The 16,239-nt window shown below is 38.5% G+C and overlaps 1 protein-coding gene across 1 annotated transcript in view; it reads right to left on the bottom strand.

Moving 5' to 3' along the window:
• Positions 1–16,239, bottom strand: part of FER (FER tyrosine kinase) — a 192,950-nt gene that overhangs the window by 39,760 nt on the left and 136,951 nt on the right. The window contains exon 17 of the mRNA XM_075725939.1: positions 3,409–3,532. Coding sequence (XP_075582054.1) covers positions 3,409–3,532 — 124 coding nt within the window. The remainder of the gene's footprint in view (positions 1–3,408; positions 3,533–16,239) is intronic.

Here is a 16,239-nt window from a genome sequence, read left to right as displayed (position 1 = left end):
GATCTTTGAAACAACAAAAAGAATACTGTAGAAGAACAATTGCATAAAGCAAAACAATTTTGTTTTGCTGCAACCTACATAATAGAAAATATTTCTAGTTATGCATTACTGATCCTTCTTGAGTAATAGTAATCAAAGCCTACCGACTTAAACAAAATAAATAAATACTCCACTGCTTAGTCCGTTTTCTCTCTAGTTAATTTTCCTACCTCTTTTTTACCTGAGAACCACTTTCAGTTGATGAAGTTTCCGACGAAAAAGAACAAGCTTATTGTTCTTTCAAAAATTACTATTCTTTTTACATAGTGCTAAATCTTCTTCCTGCTATGAATTAAATTACTCCATTCTAATCTACATGGTCTCAACATGAAATTTACCCATGGCTAATTTGTCTTACCTGACCTAAAAAGGAGGGAACAAGGGCTGCCAAATTCCTTGTACAGACCATGGAGTCACATAGCTGCACCTTCAGTGGTAAGGAGGGGCTGGAACTCCAGTGGGGTTCAGAGTCCTGAATACCTAAGAGCTTGCTTACAAAGCACTAGACATTTTGACTTTTCCCTGCTAGCCAGTCATTCCCTTGCTTAGTATATTTGCAACACAGCACCAAGAGTGTTGCACCCACTCGTGTGCAACAGGTTCAAAGTACCCAGCAAGCAACAGATGCCCTGTGCTTCTGTGGCAGACAGGGTTTCTAGACAAGTGCATCTCCAGCCATCCCCTAGGCTGCCCAGAAATCCCGGATAAATGCTCAAACTCCTCAAACAGGGAACAGACCTAGAAAGTTTTTATGCATGCTAATCCTGCTAAAATGCAGTTTAGCCTTTGGTAAAACATATTTTAAAACTTAATGAGCGACTTTCCTAGAGTAAGCATTTGCCAATTAACCTGTATTAGTAACTCAAAAAACCCCTACCCAGAAGTGCCTGTATCATTACTGCTAAAATCACTAAATGTGGTTGGTTGTTGTCCTGATTCAGAAATTTGCATTATGTTTACCTACCAAATTCAGAAGAAGCACATATTATGGCCAACAACAGAAAACCAAAAATGATCTTCAATATCCCAGAAAATAAGATTCATAAAATAGTACTGGAAATGCATATTTTGATTTATTAACCTGAGTGTTTCATAAAAGTAAGCAGTTTTCCTAAAGATACTGTTTGCTTGCTTGTTTGCACTTTAAACTGTAGTTTTCTTCTTTTCTTTTCAGGACAGGTTTACTAAAAATACTGTTTCTGTCTTTAAGGAAAGTGGTAGCTCGCTCTGATAATTTCCTGTGACAATTTGTGATAATAATAAACAAATTCTGTTGAGATTTGAAAGTTAAAAACAGGGGGAAAGAACTTTTTCCCTACTTGTACCATAGTATGTGTAACCCAGGCAGTGTGCATTGGCAAGTCTATGGCACTAACAAACCAGATTGGATTACAGCTCTTTTTCTTGATTTGAGATCTATATGACACATTTGTATTCAGCATTCTAACTGAAAACAATGAAACAATGAATCTTCATATGGTAAGACAATGCTACATACATCTTCTCTCTGAAATATATTCTCTGAATCACTACAAGCTCTGTAAACAGACCGTAACAAAAGCTCTTCCTATGCACTGCTAACCGCCAGTGTGTCTTTCAGAGATACACTGAAGCCCCATTGTCATGTATAGTAGTTAGAACAGTACTAATCCACATAGATGAGCAGGGATACCCTTTTTGCAGAGTTTAAAAAAAAAGGGTGGGAGGTGGGGATAGCACTCCTCCAAAACCAATTGTTTCTAAAATTATTTTTATTTTGCAGGCATCACACTATAATTTAATGAATACATACCATACTCTTTTTCATTAATTGGAATTACCAACTAAGGCATTACACAATACAGTTCTGATAAATTTTAGTTATTCAGCTATTACTTTTTCCCTTGGTTTTATTTTCTAAGAACACTGGAGTTCTAAACAGGCACTTCTGATTTAACATTTATCTGACAGTTACAGAAATTATTAAGCACTAGAGCATTTCTGAGGCTAGTGTAAATCACTAATACTGTTCCTTGCTCTGATTTTTATGATGTTATTTTATTGGCAAACAGAGCCAGGCTGAAACACACTCTACCATGACAAAATGCTGGGACCTTAATCCTATTTTTTGCCATGGTGCTTACAATACTTTTTTGGGATTTCCCAAAAGGAATATTCCATACTTTTATACAGTGAGTTAGGGTTTTTTCTTTCAGTGTTTCTTATATATCAAGATCTTGCAGAATTGTTTCAATTAACTTGTGATTCAGAATAATTTTCCAAATTTTAGAAACAGCATAAGATTAACATTCTATTTAAGCTTCCTTAAAGCAAGTCAAAAACCAAAAAGAGAAAAAATATAAAAATGACACTTGCAATAATACTGTAAGATTTTATAAATAGGTGTTAAGCTTACTTTCATTGGAACAATGTTTTTAAAGCTAAATCTACTTCTTCACCTGCACAATTGCAAGTGAACAATTCCCTGTGGATAAAAATCTAAGAGAAATGCCACTCAGGTCTCCAGTAACGGCATTCATCAGAATGGTGCTAAATATGAAACAGGCTGATTATGTAAGTGAAGTGGTACACAGTTCACCTACAAATGCTCTACAATGGAAAGTGCAAGTCGTCAGTACTACAAATGAAAACTTGTTCTTCATAATTCTTCTGTAAAGTGGATTATCATCATGTTTATGTCTCATATTTCAGCCATATCATTTAAGCAGGGTATATACTGTGACAGTCTGAGAGAAAAATAGGTGGAAATTAAGTACACTCCCTTTGATACACGCTAAGTATAAGCAGCTCCACGGCAGAGTCAAACTGGAGAAGAAACAACAAAAAGGAATGGTAGGAACAGAAATAAGCACAAAAGCATAATGCCCGTAATCTTCCATATTTTAGAGAAAGCAGTCCAGCCAATTAATATTTCAATATACAGAATTCTAGTTTTTATCCCTTTATTATCTGAGAAACCTGTGGATTTTTCTGAAACACACTTTAAATGTAACTTGACTTCTTTGTTCGCCTTGCAAGTATCAGTAAATTTCGGACAGGATATAAGCTTCACAGATTGCTTTTTGCCATGATTCATTGTCACTGTATGAATTATGCTCCTTATAATGCAAATTATTGTGGTGAAAAACACTATTAACTTATATTAATAGCAACAAACTATACAGATCAAATAATGTAGTACTTATCTTTACCCAAATGAACACAACAGTTTTGAATTAGACAAGCAATAATCACCTCCTTTCAGAAAAGTGTAGTCTTTTTTTCAAATTGTAGGGATCACTCCTGTTGATAATAAGCACCATATACACTTAAACAGCTAGCATTTCCAATGATCAAAATTACAATAGTGAGAAAAAACATCTTCCTTACCTATGTATACAATTTTTAGATTCAAGATATGCCATACCAGAAGCTGCATCTAATGAAAATTTCACCAACTGTTTGGTTTTTAGCTCATCCTTCTTTTTTCTTAAAAAGGACAGGAAATCACCTCCTAGAAAAACAGACAGATGGACAGTGAGACACTGGGGTTTTTTATAAAAATTGTGAATAAAGACATTAGTTCCCATTAGTTACACGAGAGTAATTGATTTTTAATTGATCCTTTGCAGTGGTGTTTCTCAAATTCTACACAGATGTGTTTGGAGGGGTAACAAAGTGTTTTATTTCTTGTGCAATGTTCACTGCATATTTGAAACCGGCAATTGAAGACAAACAACTATTACTGTGACTTCACAGTCTTCTGCCTTGGAGGAACAAAGTTGCTGTCCTCTTGTCTGAGGAGGGGAAGGGGTTAGCATGGAGGATTTCCAAAAAGGAATTTGTGTTTGCAAAAAAAGTTTCTGAAAAACTGATTTAGGACAAAGATAAGCAGGGGAGACATTATACAAACACTGCAATGCTATGTTCCGATTCATGTAACTGTATTAGAGATTTTTTCTAAAATATATTTTATTGTTCCAGGCAAAGACAAAAAGTCATAGTGGAGCTTTCCACATTATACTATTTATTTGCCAGTGCGCAGCTGGTCATTGCTCCAGTCTGTGTCTTTTCACTTTGCACTGAATTGACTATAGTGATTCTCTCTTGCAAGAATCGCACTGTAACACAGTTTCATATACCGCCTTTCCTAGAAAGGTGAAAAGACACCATATTTTAAAAGTTTCGTATGGGATTTTCTTAGGAGGCCATTTCTATTTATATTTCATACTGTAAGAAATGAAATAAAAGAATATTAAAAAAAAAGTCTGCTGTTATGAAATGTAACTGCAATATCCTTCAAATATTACAGTTGGAGTAATTGTAAAATTGATTAGCACCTTAACTGCCAACTACTTTGTTTATTCATTTAGCCTGGGATCAGGTTTCTTTTGGGGCAAACAATCTGGATATGATCGTTTATATATAGGCAGCCCCTTAATAAAAACTCCCAGAAAATAAACACCTGATAAACTATAGATAAAACCACTGCTTCCATTTTGCTTGATTCAGTAATACTGTAGTAAAGCCAGAAAACACTCTATTTTCACATATAATAGTTGAGGTTAGCAGGCACCTATGGAGTCATCTGGTCCAGCTCCTTGCTCAAGCAGGGTCACCTGGAGCCGGCTGCCCAGGTCCGTGTCCAGATGGCTTTTGCCTGTCTCCAAGGACGGAGACTCCACCACCTCTCTCTGGGCAACCTGTGCCAGGTCCTTGGTCATCCACACAGGGAAAAAGTGCTTCCTGAGGTTCACTCAACCTCTGTGTGTGCCCATTGTCTCTGGTCTTGTCACTGGGCACCACTGAAAAGAACTTAGCTCCATCCCCTTTGCACCCTCCCTTCAGATATTTATGTACATTGATAAGATCCCCCTGAGCCTTCTCTTCTCCACATTGAACAGTCCCAGCTCTCTCAGCTTTTCCTCATATGAAAGCTGCTCCAGTCCCTTCATCATCTTCATTGCCCTTTGCTGGACTCTCTCCAATATGTCCATGTCTCTCTTGTACTGGGGAGACCAGCACTGGAGACAGTACTCCAGGGGAAGGATCACCTCCCTCAATCTGCTGGCAACACTTCTGATGCAGCCCAGGATACCATTCACTTTCTTTGCAGCAAGAACACATTGATGGCTCATGTTCAACTTTTTTTTTTTTTTTTTTAACACATTGTTAAAGTGTATGGATGGAAGCAAAGGTGAGTCATCTTTTTTACTCACAACACAGCAAATGATCTCATGTTGGGCCAGTCAGCACCCCTCAGGTTAGCAAGCAAATATTACATCCTGTGTACACCAATAGTGCTGCTGGCATGCACGATGCCCACAGTGCCCTTTACTCGCAGGCTGGGTAGCACACAGATGGAAAATCAAGAGCTGACTGGATGCCCTTGACTCTAAAGCCAATTTGAAATACCCTCTGTTTAACAAACGATAATTACACACATTACATCTCCAAAGTCTGACAGGGTGAATCTTGGGATACTGAATTTTAAATTCTAGTGAAATATTAAAAGAACAGAATACTATTGCAAAGCAGACTGGGTAATGATCACCCTTCCTTTAATCTGATGTAGTCTGGTAACTGGCAAAAAGTAGGTATTGCCAGAGAGAAGGAAGATAAACACTCCATTGAAATATGTGCCATTTCTTACACATGTAAACAGGATTATTCTGGTTACAGAAGACAGTTAACAATAATTTTTTAGTAATTCCCCCTTCCAACACATACAAACAAGCTGATGAAAATTATTTTGTTTATACACTGAGAACTCACTGCTCTGTACATAGGAATAATCTTTTAATTAGTAAGTATGATTATATGCCTTTATGAATGTGAAAGTCTTCCAATCTAGAGAAATTGTGGCATTACTTGAATGAGAACAGTAAATCAAGGAAGCTTACAGAAAAAAACATGTAACACCATCCTAAAAAAACCCTATTCTCAATCAACCAATGTTCCAATATTGAAGACTTGAGAATTTTTAACAACTTACTGCAGGAAGAACTGTAAAGACCAGATAAGCTCAGTTTGATATACGAAAAAAAAAGATGCCTTCTCACACAGTCATACTAAAAATGAAGGAACAAGTCCTAAGTAAGAAAGGTCTATTTATAAAAAGTGTTAGAACAACATCAGTGTGAGTCTAAATTTACACTCCTCACAATTCATGTAAAGTCTCTGTACAAATGAGTTACTGCTCTCCACAATCTACAGTAAAAAAATTTGTTCTCAAATAACAAGCTACTAAAAATAACAAGGTATCAAAAGAAAAGCTAAGCATATCCATTAAAAAAATTAGAAATAATATGTTATGAATTTGTTTCTAATATGCTCAGGTTATCAGATTAAGATCCTAATTCTCATCAGTTCACTTCTGAACAGGATTAAAAGCTGCTCAGTTCTTTACATGAGAATATGTCAAACTCACAGAGTACAAGCCTGTAACTTCCCAATGCAATCATGCCATCAGAAAGTGCTTTAGATTTGCTGACTTTCAGTGTTTGGCATGTACTGTATGAAATTCTAGAGTTTTGAGCAAAACCAGCACAGCATACCTCAAGTTGTATACGGTGTATTTTATGCCTATCACTAAAACACAGTTTTAATAAAATTATCTTAATCTGTCTCAGAGTCTCAATAGTGAAAAAAGCCATCAAAGGTATGTTTTCACTAGCTGTTCTGTTTTCTTGTATCTGTCCTTGCCCAGAGATGACAAAAATCTCTTTTAAATACTCTGTTCAATACTGATTTGAAAGCACTGTTAGCTGCAGACAAAATAAAAGAGCAAAGTGATATACATCTCATTCTGTACAAGATATGTCATTTTAGGTTAAATCTGATTATCCTCATCATTGTGATACCAACATAGGCTGAAGTGTCTGTCCTTTAACTAACAGAAGTACTCTCACTAGTAAATTCTGACTTTTACTGTCTACTGCGGCTAATGTTCCAGCGATTCATCTTCACAGGAAAGCATCCACATGAGTACTTTCAAAGCCAAGTTAAGAAGATTTCACTACAAACGCTTCAGCACAGAACTGTAGCTACGTAATATCTTTATGTGCTTCTTAAAACAAGTTTAAATATAAAAAGCCCTAATTCACTATTTGCAGCACACGTGTCAGAGCATTATCTCCAATAGAATAGTTGTTGACAAAAATGAAATAAACACACCAATTAGACTATGAAACAACTGAAACAAAACTAGACTACATAACAGTAAGTAATGCTTTCTCTTATATGTGGAACTTCCATTGTATTCTACACGGCTACCTGTTATTCCAGTTAATGGCATACAACACTACCACGAAATGAGGTCTGCTCCAACCACTGTACGTAGTACAGAAATAATTAGACTATTATAGTATTATCACCAAGCAGAAATCGGCTGCCTGTTTTGGGTTTACAGGAGGATAAATAACAGTACTTGAGTGTCTGCCTACTACAGTAGAATTATTTTACTAAGTAGATGACAAAATGTAGTGCATAAGCGCAGAAGCTCTATGAGAGCAGCCTGCTATAATTGGATTCCTAAAACCAGCCCTTCATGTATTTCACTGTGAATGTGAACTATTTCTCATTATATGTAGAAATTTTAAGAGAGTGAAAATACCACATATCAGCATCTCCTAGTGTTGGCCGTACTTCATAGCGTAAACTTTATGCTGCATGTTAAGTAGTATTTTATGGCAATATAACAGTTCACTTAATAGCACACACAAAAGTAAGCTAATGTTTTGCAAGAGAAAAAAACCTATCTGTGATCTATGAGAATAAATCAAATTACAGGGAACAGCAATGAAACATGTTAAATCCGTTTACAAAATATTTCATTATGGCAATCTGTGACTTTAATGGCATTTATAATCAACTATGAGTGCACACTTCAGTGTTCTCCTGAGCTGGTGTCCAAAAAGGTACCCACATACTTGTTCCAGGCACTGTTGGCATTATACTGATAGCCAGTATTGATATTGAACACATCTAAAATATAGTTTTGAAATTATGGTGGGATATCTCTCACTTATTGATATCTAGATATATAGACATCCATTATTTATATATCTCTATATAGTATTGTACCATTTTAATAATGTTAGAAATAATAATTATACAAATATTAATAAATATGTTAACATAATAGCAATTATCAAGAATGGCATGGAATTACATAAATTATTATTTGCATATAAGCTTTAATAAAATGGGATAATTTCCTTTATTAAACAGCCTTGTTAAGTAGCAGTTTGCTTAAAGAGTCCACTTAATTCTTCTTACATTTATACACACATTAATCATGCAGATGCAGCATGCTTCTGGCCATACCACTCAATGGCCACCTAACACAGAGGAGCTCCATGATTCAATATTCATAATTTTTTTATAAGCTATTGTAATATTATTGAAATGACCTTTATCTGTACCTGTGTTTATAAATTTGAGGATTCATATGGTCAGTCTTTTGACTAATGTAAGAAATTTAGAGTTTCTTTATTGCCCAGTATCTTAATCCCATATACATTATCAACAAATCAAACCCAAACACAGCTACTTACAACTATTAGTTTAAAATAGTAAACATGCATCTGTAGCAATTCTAGAAGATAGTTTTTTAAGAAAGTAAGCAACTATTTGACAAACCATTAAAAATGTTAAGGGTTTAGAAATGCTGAAGTACTCATTTTCCTTAAAATAGTGTGCCTTCACTTTTCAACTAATGGATCACTTGTGTGTAATGCAGTACTTTCACTTTTTTAAAATTTTACATAAGTAGTAATGAAACTGTAGATAAACCCAAGGTTTTTCAACTGCCTACAGAGTATTATTGTGAAATCCAGTTAAAACTTTATTTTTCCTGTTAAGCAACACATACAGAAGTTGCTATAATCATGCAAAGTTTTGTCATAGTTATATTAACAATGGCAGTAATAAAGTATGAATGGATACGCATGTATATGAAAACAAAAGATGAAAGAAAAAAACAGGAGTTAAAAGAATGGCGTGCATTGAAAGCCAAGGACATGATTAACAGCAACAAATAGGTAAGCACAGAGAAGATGTTGCTTGCACCAGGACTGCGATGTGGATGACTTTTTAGCAGAAGACCTGTGATGAGACCACAATGGAGATGACTCATTAGATTGAAATAACTACACTACAATAAAATGAAGATGCAAAGAAGATTACAAAACATTATATTGACATTTCACTTCCTTTTAATGGGATGACAGACTACAGACATATTATATTAAAAATGAGGAAAAATATTACAATAGTCAGCAACATTGCCTTAGATTTAAGGTGGATCAAATAAGCTAGAGTGTGAAACCAATGATCCTACCACATTAACTACTTAATCCCAAATGGCATCTGTCATGAAGAAACCAGAAATCATAGAGAAACATCAATAGCCAGCATCCCTTGTCCTCTGTGCTACACAAAATAGTCCTGCCCAGACTACTTGGACTTTTATGTTTTGGTATTGTGGCTATAAGGATATAGGACTATGAGTGAGTAGATAACAAACTACTTCAGAAATTAACTAAAAGGAAAATCATCTTCACCCAGGAATTCTTTCATTCAGTTTTTTTTCATTAATTCCTATAATTGGATTATGATTCACAAACAGTAATCACTAGCCTTGTAAAGGATTCCAGATTAGAAAGTAGTGATAGCCCCTGTGAAAGAGAACATACGTGAAGAACGGGGTTTTTTTAATCTAAAGAAAAACAATGAACATTTTTTAAATTCAGAGACATTAAATACTAAATATTTTTACTCAGAAGCTGTTCTAGGTAAAGCAAAAATAATAATGTGAAGGAATACCAACAAAAAAACCTATAGAAACAAGATGCATACAGAAGTTCTTGCAGCTACCAAAACACTACTCGTTTTTTATGTTTGGTTGTTTTCATTCATTTTTCAAACAGATTTTCTAGTTTCATCTACTTGCTGATTTATTTTTGTACAATCTTGATACAAAATATAGTACCATCAAAGCCTAAAATATTGGAAAAGATAAAAATCAAACTCTCGTCTCAAATGTTACAATAAAAGAAGACTGTATAGTGGGGCTTTGGTCTTGTTTTATCAAATAGAGAAGCTCTGCACCAAAAGGAATTTTTAATCACCACCACCTATGCCCCAACAAAGGAGTCTGACTGTTCCCCCTCTTCTCTTAATATCCTTGCAGCTGGAAACGATGCAGCAAATGGGAAGGCAGTGGCACACGTGAATGTGCAAGACTAAGAAGAGGGGAAGGGAGGAAGAAGAAATGCGGTCTTTATGTGTGCATGTGTGTGTGTACTACATGAGGGTTGGGGGGAGAGGGTGAAGTTGGACATATATGGAGAGAAGGAATCCACGGGGGGTGTCTGGTTCATAGGGTGATGTGCCAAACAAGAGAGAAGTAGCAGAGGCAGAAGCACAGCAGGTTGCAGAGAAGCTGAGACAAATTAAAATGGAAGCTGGAAGCTTAGTTGAGTGCAAGAGAAAAGGATAAAGTGAGAGAGACAAAAACTAGAGAAACAGACAGGGGTCATATATGTGTGAAGAGAAACTGCAGGGTAGACAGAAGGTGTCTTTAGGAACAGCTGGGTATTGAGTCAGACAACTTATTTGACTAAAGCCTATTTTCCAGAGAAAAAAAGAATGGAAATAAAGCCAGACAGTCACTATCACTGTTAAAAATCTGCACCTTATCTCTAATTTGAATTTGTCTAGAATTTGACTGACCATTTTTTTTTTTTGTTGGATTGATTTTTGACAGTGTGCAGTAAAGATTCAGGATGTGACTGCAAGATAGGACACAGATCTGAAATTTGCTGACAAAAGTCAGCTACTGAGGATGCACAATACAACTAATGGGGCAGATCATACAAAACATTAATGAAGTTTTCATAGAATCACAGAATGGTTGGGGTTGGAAGGGACCTTAAAGATCATTTAGTTCCAACTCCCCCCACCATGGGCAGGGTCACCTTCTACTAGACCAGGTTGCTCAAAGCCCCATCCAACCTGGCCTTGAACACTTCCAGGGAGGGGGCATCCACAGCTTCTCTGGGCAACCTGTTCCACTACCTCACCACCCTCACAGTAAAAAATTTCTTCCTTATATCTAATCTAAATCTACCCGCTTTCAGTTTAAAGCCATTAACCCTTGTCCTATCACTACATGCCCTTGTAGAAAGTCCCGCTCCAGCTTTCTTGTAGGCCCCCTTCAGGCACTGGAAGGCTGCGGTAAGATCTCCCCAGAGCCTTCTCTCCTCCACGCTGAACAACCCCAACTCTGTCGGCCTGTCTTCATAGGAGAGGTGCCTCAGCCCTCTGATCATCTTTGTGGCCCTCCTCTGGACTCGCTCCAACAGGTCCATGTCCTTCTTATGCTGGGGACCCCAGAACTGAACACAGTACTCCATGTGGGGTCGCACGAGAGCAGAGTAGAGGGGGAGAATCACCTCCCTCGACCTGCTGGCCACACTTCCTTTGAGGCAGTCCAGGATACGGTTGGCTTTCTGGGCTACAAGCGCAGATTGCTGGGTCATGTTGAGCTTCTCATCACCCAACATCCCCAAGTCCTTCTCCTCAGGACTGCTCTCAATCCATTCTCCACCCAGCCTGTATTTGTGCCTGGGATTGCCCTGACCCATGTGCAGGACCTTGCACGTGGCCCTGTTGAAGTTCATACAGTTTGAACAGGCCCGCCTCTCAAGCCTGTCAAGGTCCCTCTGGATGGCATCCCTTCCCTCCAGCGTGCCGACTGCACCACACAGCTTGGTGTTGTCAGCAAACTTGCGGAGGGTGCACTCAATCCCACTGTCCATGTCTCCAACAAAGATGTTAAACAGTGCCGGTCCCAAAACCGACCCCTGAGGAATGCCACTTGTCACTGGTCTTCACTTGGACCTTGGGCCATTGACTGCAACTCTTTGAGTGCAGCCAGCCAGCCAATTCCTTATCCATGGAGCGGTCCATCCATCAAATCCACGTCTCTCCAATTTAGAGACAAGGATGGCGTGCGGGACAGTGTCAGATGCTTTGCACAAGTCCAGGTAGATGACGTCAGTTGCTCTTCCTTTATCCATCAACACTGTAACCCTGTCATAGAAGGCCATCAAGTTTGTCAGGCACGATTGGCCCTTAGTGAAGCCAAGTTGGCTGTCACCAACCACCTCTTTATTTTCCATGTGCCTTAGTGTAGTTTCCAGTGGGGGATCTGCTCCATGACCTTGGCAGGCACAGACGTGAGACTGACTGGCCTGTAGTTCCCTGGATCTTCCTTTCTCCCCTTTTTAAAAATGGGTGTTAACGTTTCCCCTTTTCCAGTCAGTGGGAACTTCACTGGACTGCCACAACTTCTCAGATATGAATGATAGTGGCTGAGCAACTTCATCCACCAGTTCCCTTAGGACCCGCAGATGCATCTCATCAGGTCCCATGGACCTTCAGGCTCCTTAAATGGTCTCAAACCTGATCTTCTCCTACAGTGGGTGGTTCTTCATTCTCCCAGTCCCTGCCTTTGCCTTCTGCAACGTGGGTGGTGTGGCTTGAGCACCGGCCAGTGAAGACTGGGGCAAAAAAGTCAAGTACCTCAGCCTTCTCCATATCCCAGGTAACCAGGTCTCCCGTTTCCTTCTGCAGAGGGCCCACATTTTCCCTAGTCTTCCTTTTATCACCGACGTACCTATAAAAGCTTTTCTTGTTGCCCTTGATGTCCCTGGCCAGATTTAATACTATCACGGCTTTAGCTTTCCTAACCTGATCCCTGGCTGCTCAGACAATTTCTGTGTATTCCTCCCAGGCTACATGTCCTTGCTTCCACTGTCTGTAGGCTTCCTTACTGTGTTTGTGTTTGTTCAGGAGTTCCTTGTTCATCCATGCAGGCCTCCTGGTGTTTTTGCCTGACTTGTTGGGATGCATCGCTCCTGAGCTTGGAGGAGGTGATGCTGGGGTATTAACCAGCTTTCTTGGGCCCTTCTTCCCTCCAGGGATTTATCACATGGTACTCTACCAAGCAGATCCCTGAAGAGGCCAATGTCTGCTCTCCTGAACTCCAGGGTATTGAGCTTGCTGCGTGCCCTCCCCGGTGTCCTAAGGATCTTGAACTCTACCATTTCATGGTCACTGCAGCCAAGGCTGCCCTTGAACTTCACATTCCCCATGAGCCCCTCCTTGCTGGGGAGAACAAGGTCCAGCCCAGCACCTTTCTTCGTTGAGTCCTCTATCACTTGGAGAAGGAATTTACCATCAACGCATTCCAGGAACCTCCCAGATTGCTTATGCCCTGCTGTGTTCTCCCTTGTTTTAAGGGATCTCTGAAGAGAACCAACTGGAAAAAACCTGAATGATCTCTATAGAGATCTCACTGCCTCCAGAAGAGGAAATAGGAAAAAAACCCACCATACAAAGTAGAAAACACAGCAGATGAATCACATAACATGGAACTAAAAGTTAACAACTTTTTCAGCATTGTTCAGCATTCCAGGCCTGTGTATGAAACCAGCTGCACCTCAGAGACAGGAGGGCTAACCTTAGGCTCAGGTAAGCCACAGCATACAGGTACTTCAGCTACTCTTAGCATCAGCTCTCCTTTATTCAAGATGATAATTCATTTAGCAGAAAAGCTCACATAATATGGATATTGTACTTCATACCAACAAATAAATTACACATACCTCAGTCTCTGCACTGAGACTTTGGTTATAAATGGGCTTGTTGGCTTCAGTGCAGCTAACAACAGAAATATATGGCGTCGTCTGTGACTTGGTCCTATAGCCTAAAGTATCACTACATACAGAAAATATGGTAATTCTACAAAAGTCAGTTAAGATTTAGCAGGTTGTACCAGCTCTACCTCAGCACCAGCTATACTGGATCTGTAGGTATTTCTCCACTTTATGCTGCGTAGCCCTCTGTTCCAACAAAGGCCAAAAAGAGGGCTTACTAGGTCAGGCAGAATACTGGGCTTTATTTACAAATTATTCTGACCTAATATGCCCTGTGGAAGTAAAAAGTGCTGTAACATACAGAAAGTAGCAATGGTGTCACCTTAATTTCAGAAGAGATGGAGTGAGTAAGCCAAGCTGGACCAAAAACAACTGCAGGTAAGATAGCATGAACAGGGTGCAGGAGTAACCCCAGAGCTTGGGTTAAGAATGTCTTATCAGATCCTGTTACAGGCACTACTGAAATGGCTACACTCTTTCTGAATGTGCCTGGGAGCCAGTGTAGCTGAAATCAAGGAGTGCTGCACCCAAGCTAATAAAACCTGTCACCTCTGAATTGTTTCTGCATCAATGGCATAGGCAATTTGCATCCCAAATGATTCAGTACAAATCTGAACAGATTACCTTATCCAATTGCAAAGATGGATTTTACAACCTTGGCTGAACTCCACCTTGAAAGCTAGCTATGTATGTCTAGATATAAGCTGAACATACATAGTTGAAACCTAATTCAGACAGCCCTCCCATACTATTAGATTACTGGATGTTTTCATAGCTGTTTATATGTACAAGCATAGCTCAACCTGTTTCCACCTGCAAGTCTTCAGCGAATCTACTCTGATGTATGTCAGCATGAGCCTAAATAAAACAAGGAACACAAACTCTGTGTCCAGTTAAGTAGAGGGCTGCTTTTTTTGCAACCATGTATCCATTATCAAACACGAATTCTATGGTGGTATCAGGAATGAACATTAGTACTCCAGAGAAATGTCGACAATGCATTTAGTATTAGAGTGAAAAATGTCCAGATATGCCCACTGTGGATGGGGTGTGGGAATCACACTCACAGCAGATCGCTGATAGAACAGACTAAATAAGGCCTACAGCCACAGAATGGATTTGGAGATGAGAAACAACTCCTGGAAAACTGTTCAGAACTGTATGAGGTAAGAATCTGGAACAGAAGAGATCTAGTTTTTATAATATAATAATATAACGTAACATATAATATACTTATAATGTATTGTATTATCATAATATATATGCTAGAGGAAGCTAAATTAAGACTCAACAGACAAGCCAGATTCTTGAATTGCCTATTTCCGAATGCCTGACTTAGGAAAAAGAAAATTCTTTCAAAATATTTCTGGGGATGTAATTTTAACTATGTTGATTACAAAAATGTTTAAATATGTAGAAACCTGAAACAGAAAGTAGGCTATCAGCTTGCGATTAAACAGTCCAACAGCTAAAAGGAGTAGGTCACAAAAAATGTGACTATAAGCTTCCTTCTACTACCTTGAATCAACTGTTGGAAGTTATAAAGACGTTTGCATCTACTGTGAATTAGACAAATCCTTCCAGAGGGAGATGGTGTAAGCATGATGACAGTGCTTATCTTGACAACCTGTGCAAACTCTTTTTGCTCGAGGGACAGAAGGACCTTTGAAGGTTCTACAAGACAAACTGTTGAAATAGTTGCATGAAGTGGTAACTGCATCACAAGATTACACATCTATCTTCAAAATGCCCCACTCTAGAAAACACAGTTCACAAACATACAAAGTTCCTACCTCTAAATTAAATTCTCCTTTCAGGGCAAGCCAGAATTCAAGTAAATTGAAATTAACATACAGAAGGAGAAGAAAGAATTTTGTGGCGTGGGATTGATCTTTGCATCTTACAGATTACATTTGATTTTGATTAGTTTTTTCCCCTAAACTTAGGAAGAGAAAAAAACATTCAATGTTTAAGGGGACTCCTGCAATTTTTTTTTTTTTTTTTATTACATGGGAGATTACATGGAAGCAGGTTTTGACAACCCTTTCACCATTTTCCTGATAATCTTCTCCATGCCTCATCAAAATCCAGCATCCATTTGTCCCAGGTTATCAGTCTGGACTCTGGCCCACTTACAGATAATGCTAGCAGTATTCCAGGCAGTCTCTCTGATCATCATCTCAACTTGCTAAAATGAGCTGTTATGAAGACTCCTTAGTGCCCTGTGTAGCCTTAAGAGACACCAGCAAATTGTTCTTTTCCTGTTCTGAATATCAAAGCAGCTCCTCATAATTACTTCCCTTTCTTCAGTCTTAAGGTCAACAAAGCAGGATAAAGCACAAAAAAGCCGCTGGGAAAACAGGCACAGAGCAAAGAAAAATGAATAAATTAACCCAGAAAATATGAGTAAAAAGCTCAATTTTTTAGATTGATGTGGCATCACAGAAAAGTTACATGCTTTCTTACACAGTAATATAAACCATACTTTTACACA

The sequence above is a fragment of the Pelecanus crispus genome, chromosome Z (assembly GCF_030463565.1).
Source record: "Pelecanus crispus isolate bPelCri1 chromosome Z, bPelCri1.pri, whole genome shotgun sequence".
Classification (NCBI taxonomy): Eukaryota; Metazoa; Chordata; class Aves; order Pelecaniformes; family Pelecanidae; genus Pelecanus; species Pelecanus crispus.
Note: the sequence above shows the minus strand (reverse complement) of the source record. Positions and strands in the feature narration are given on the sequence as shown.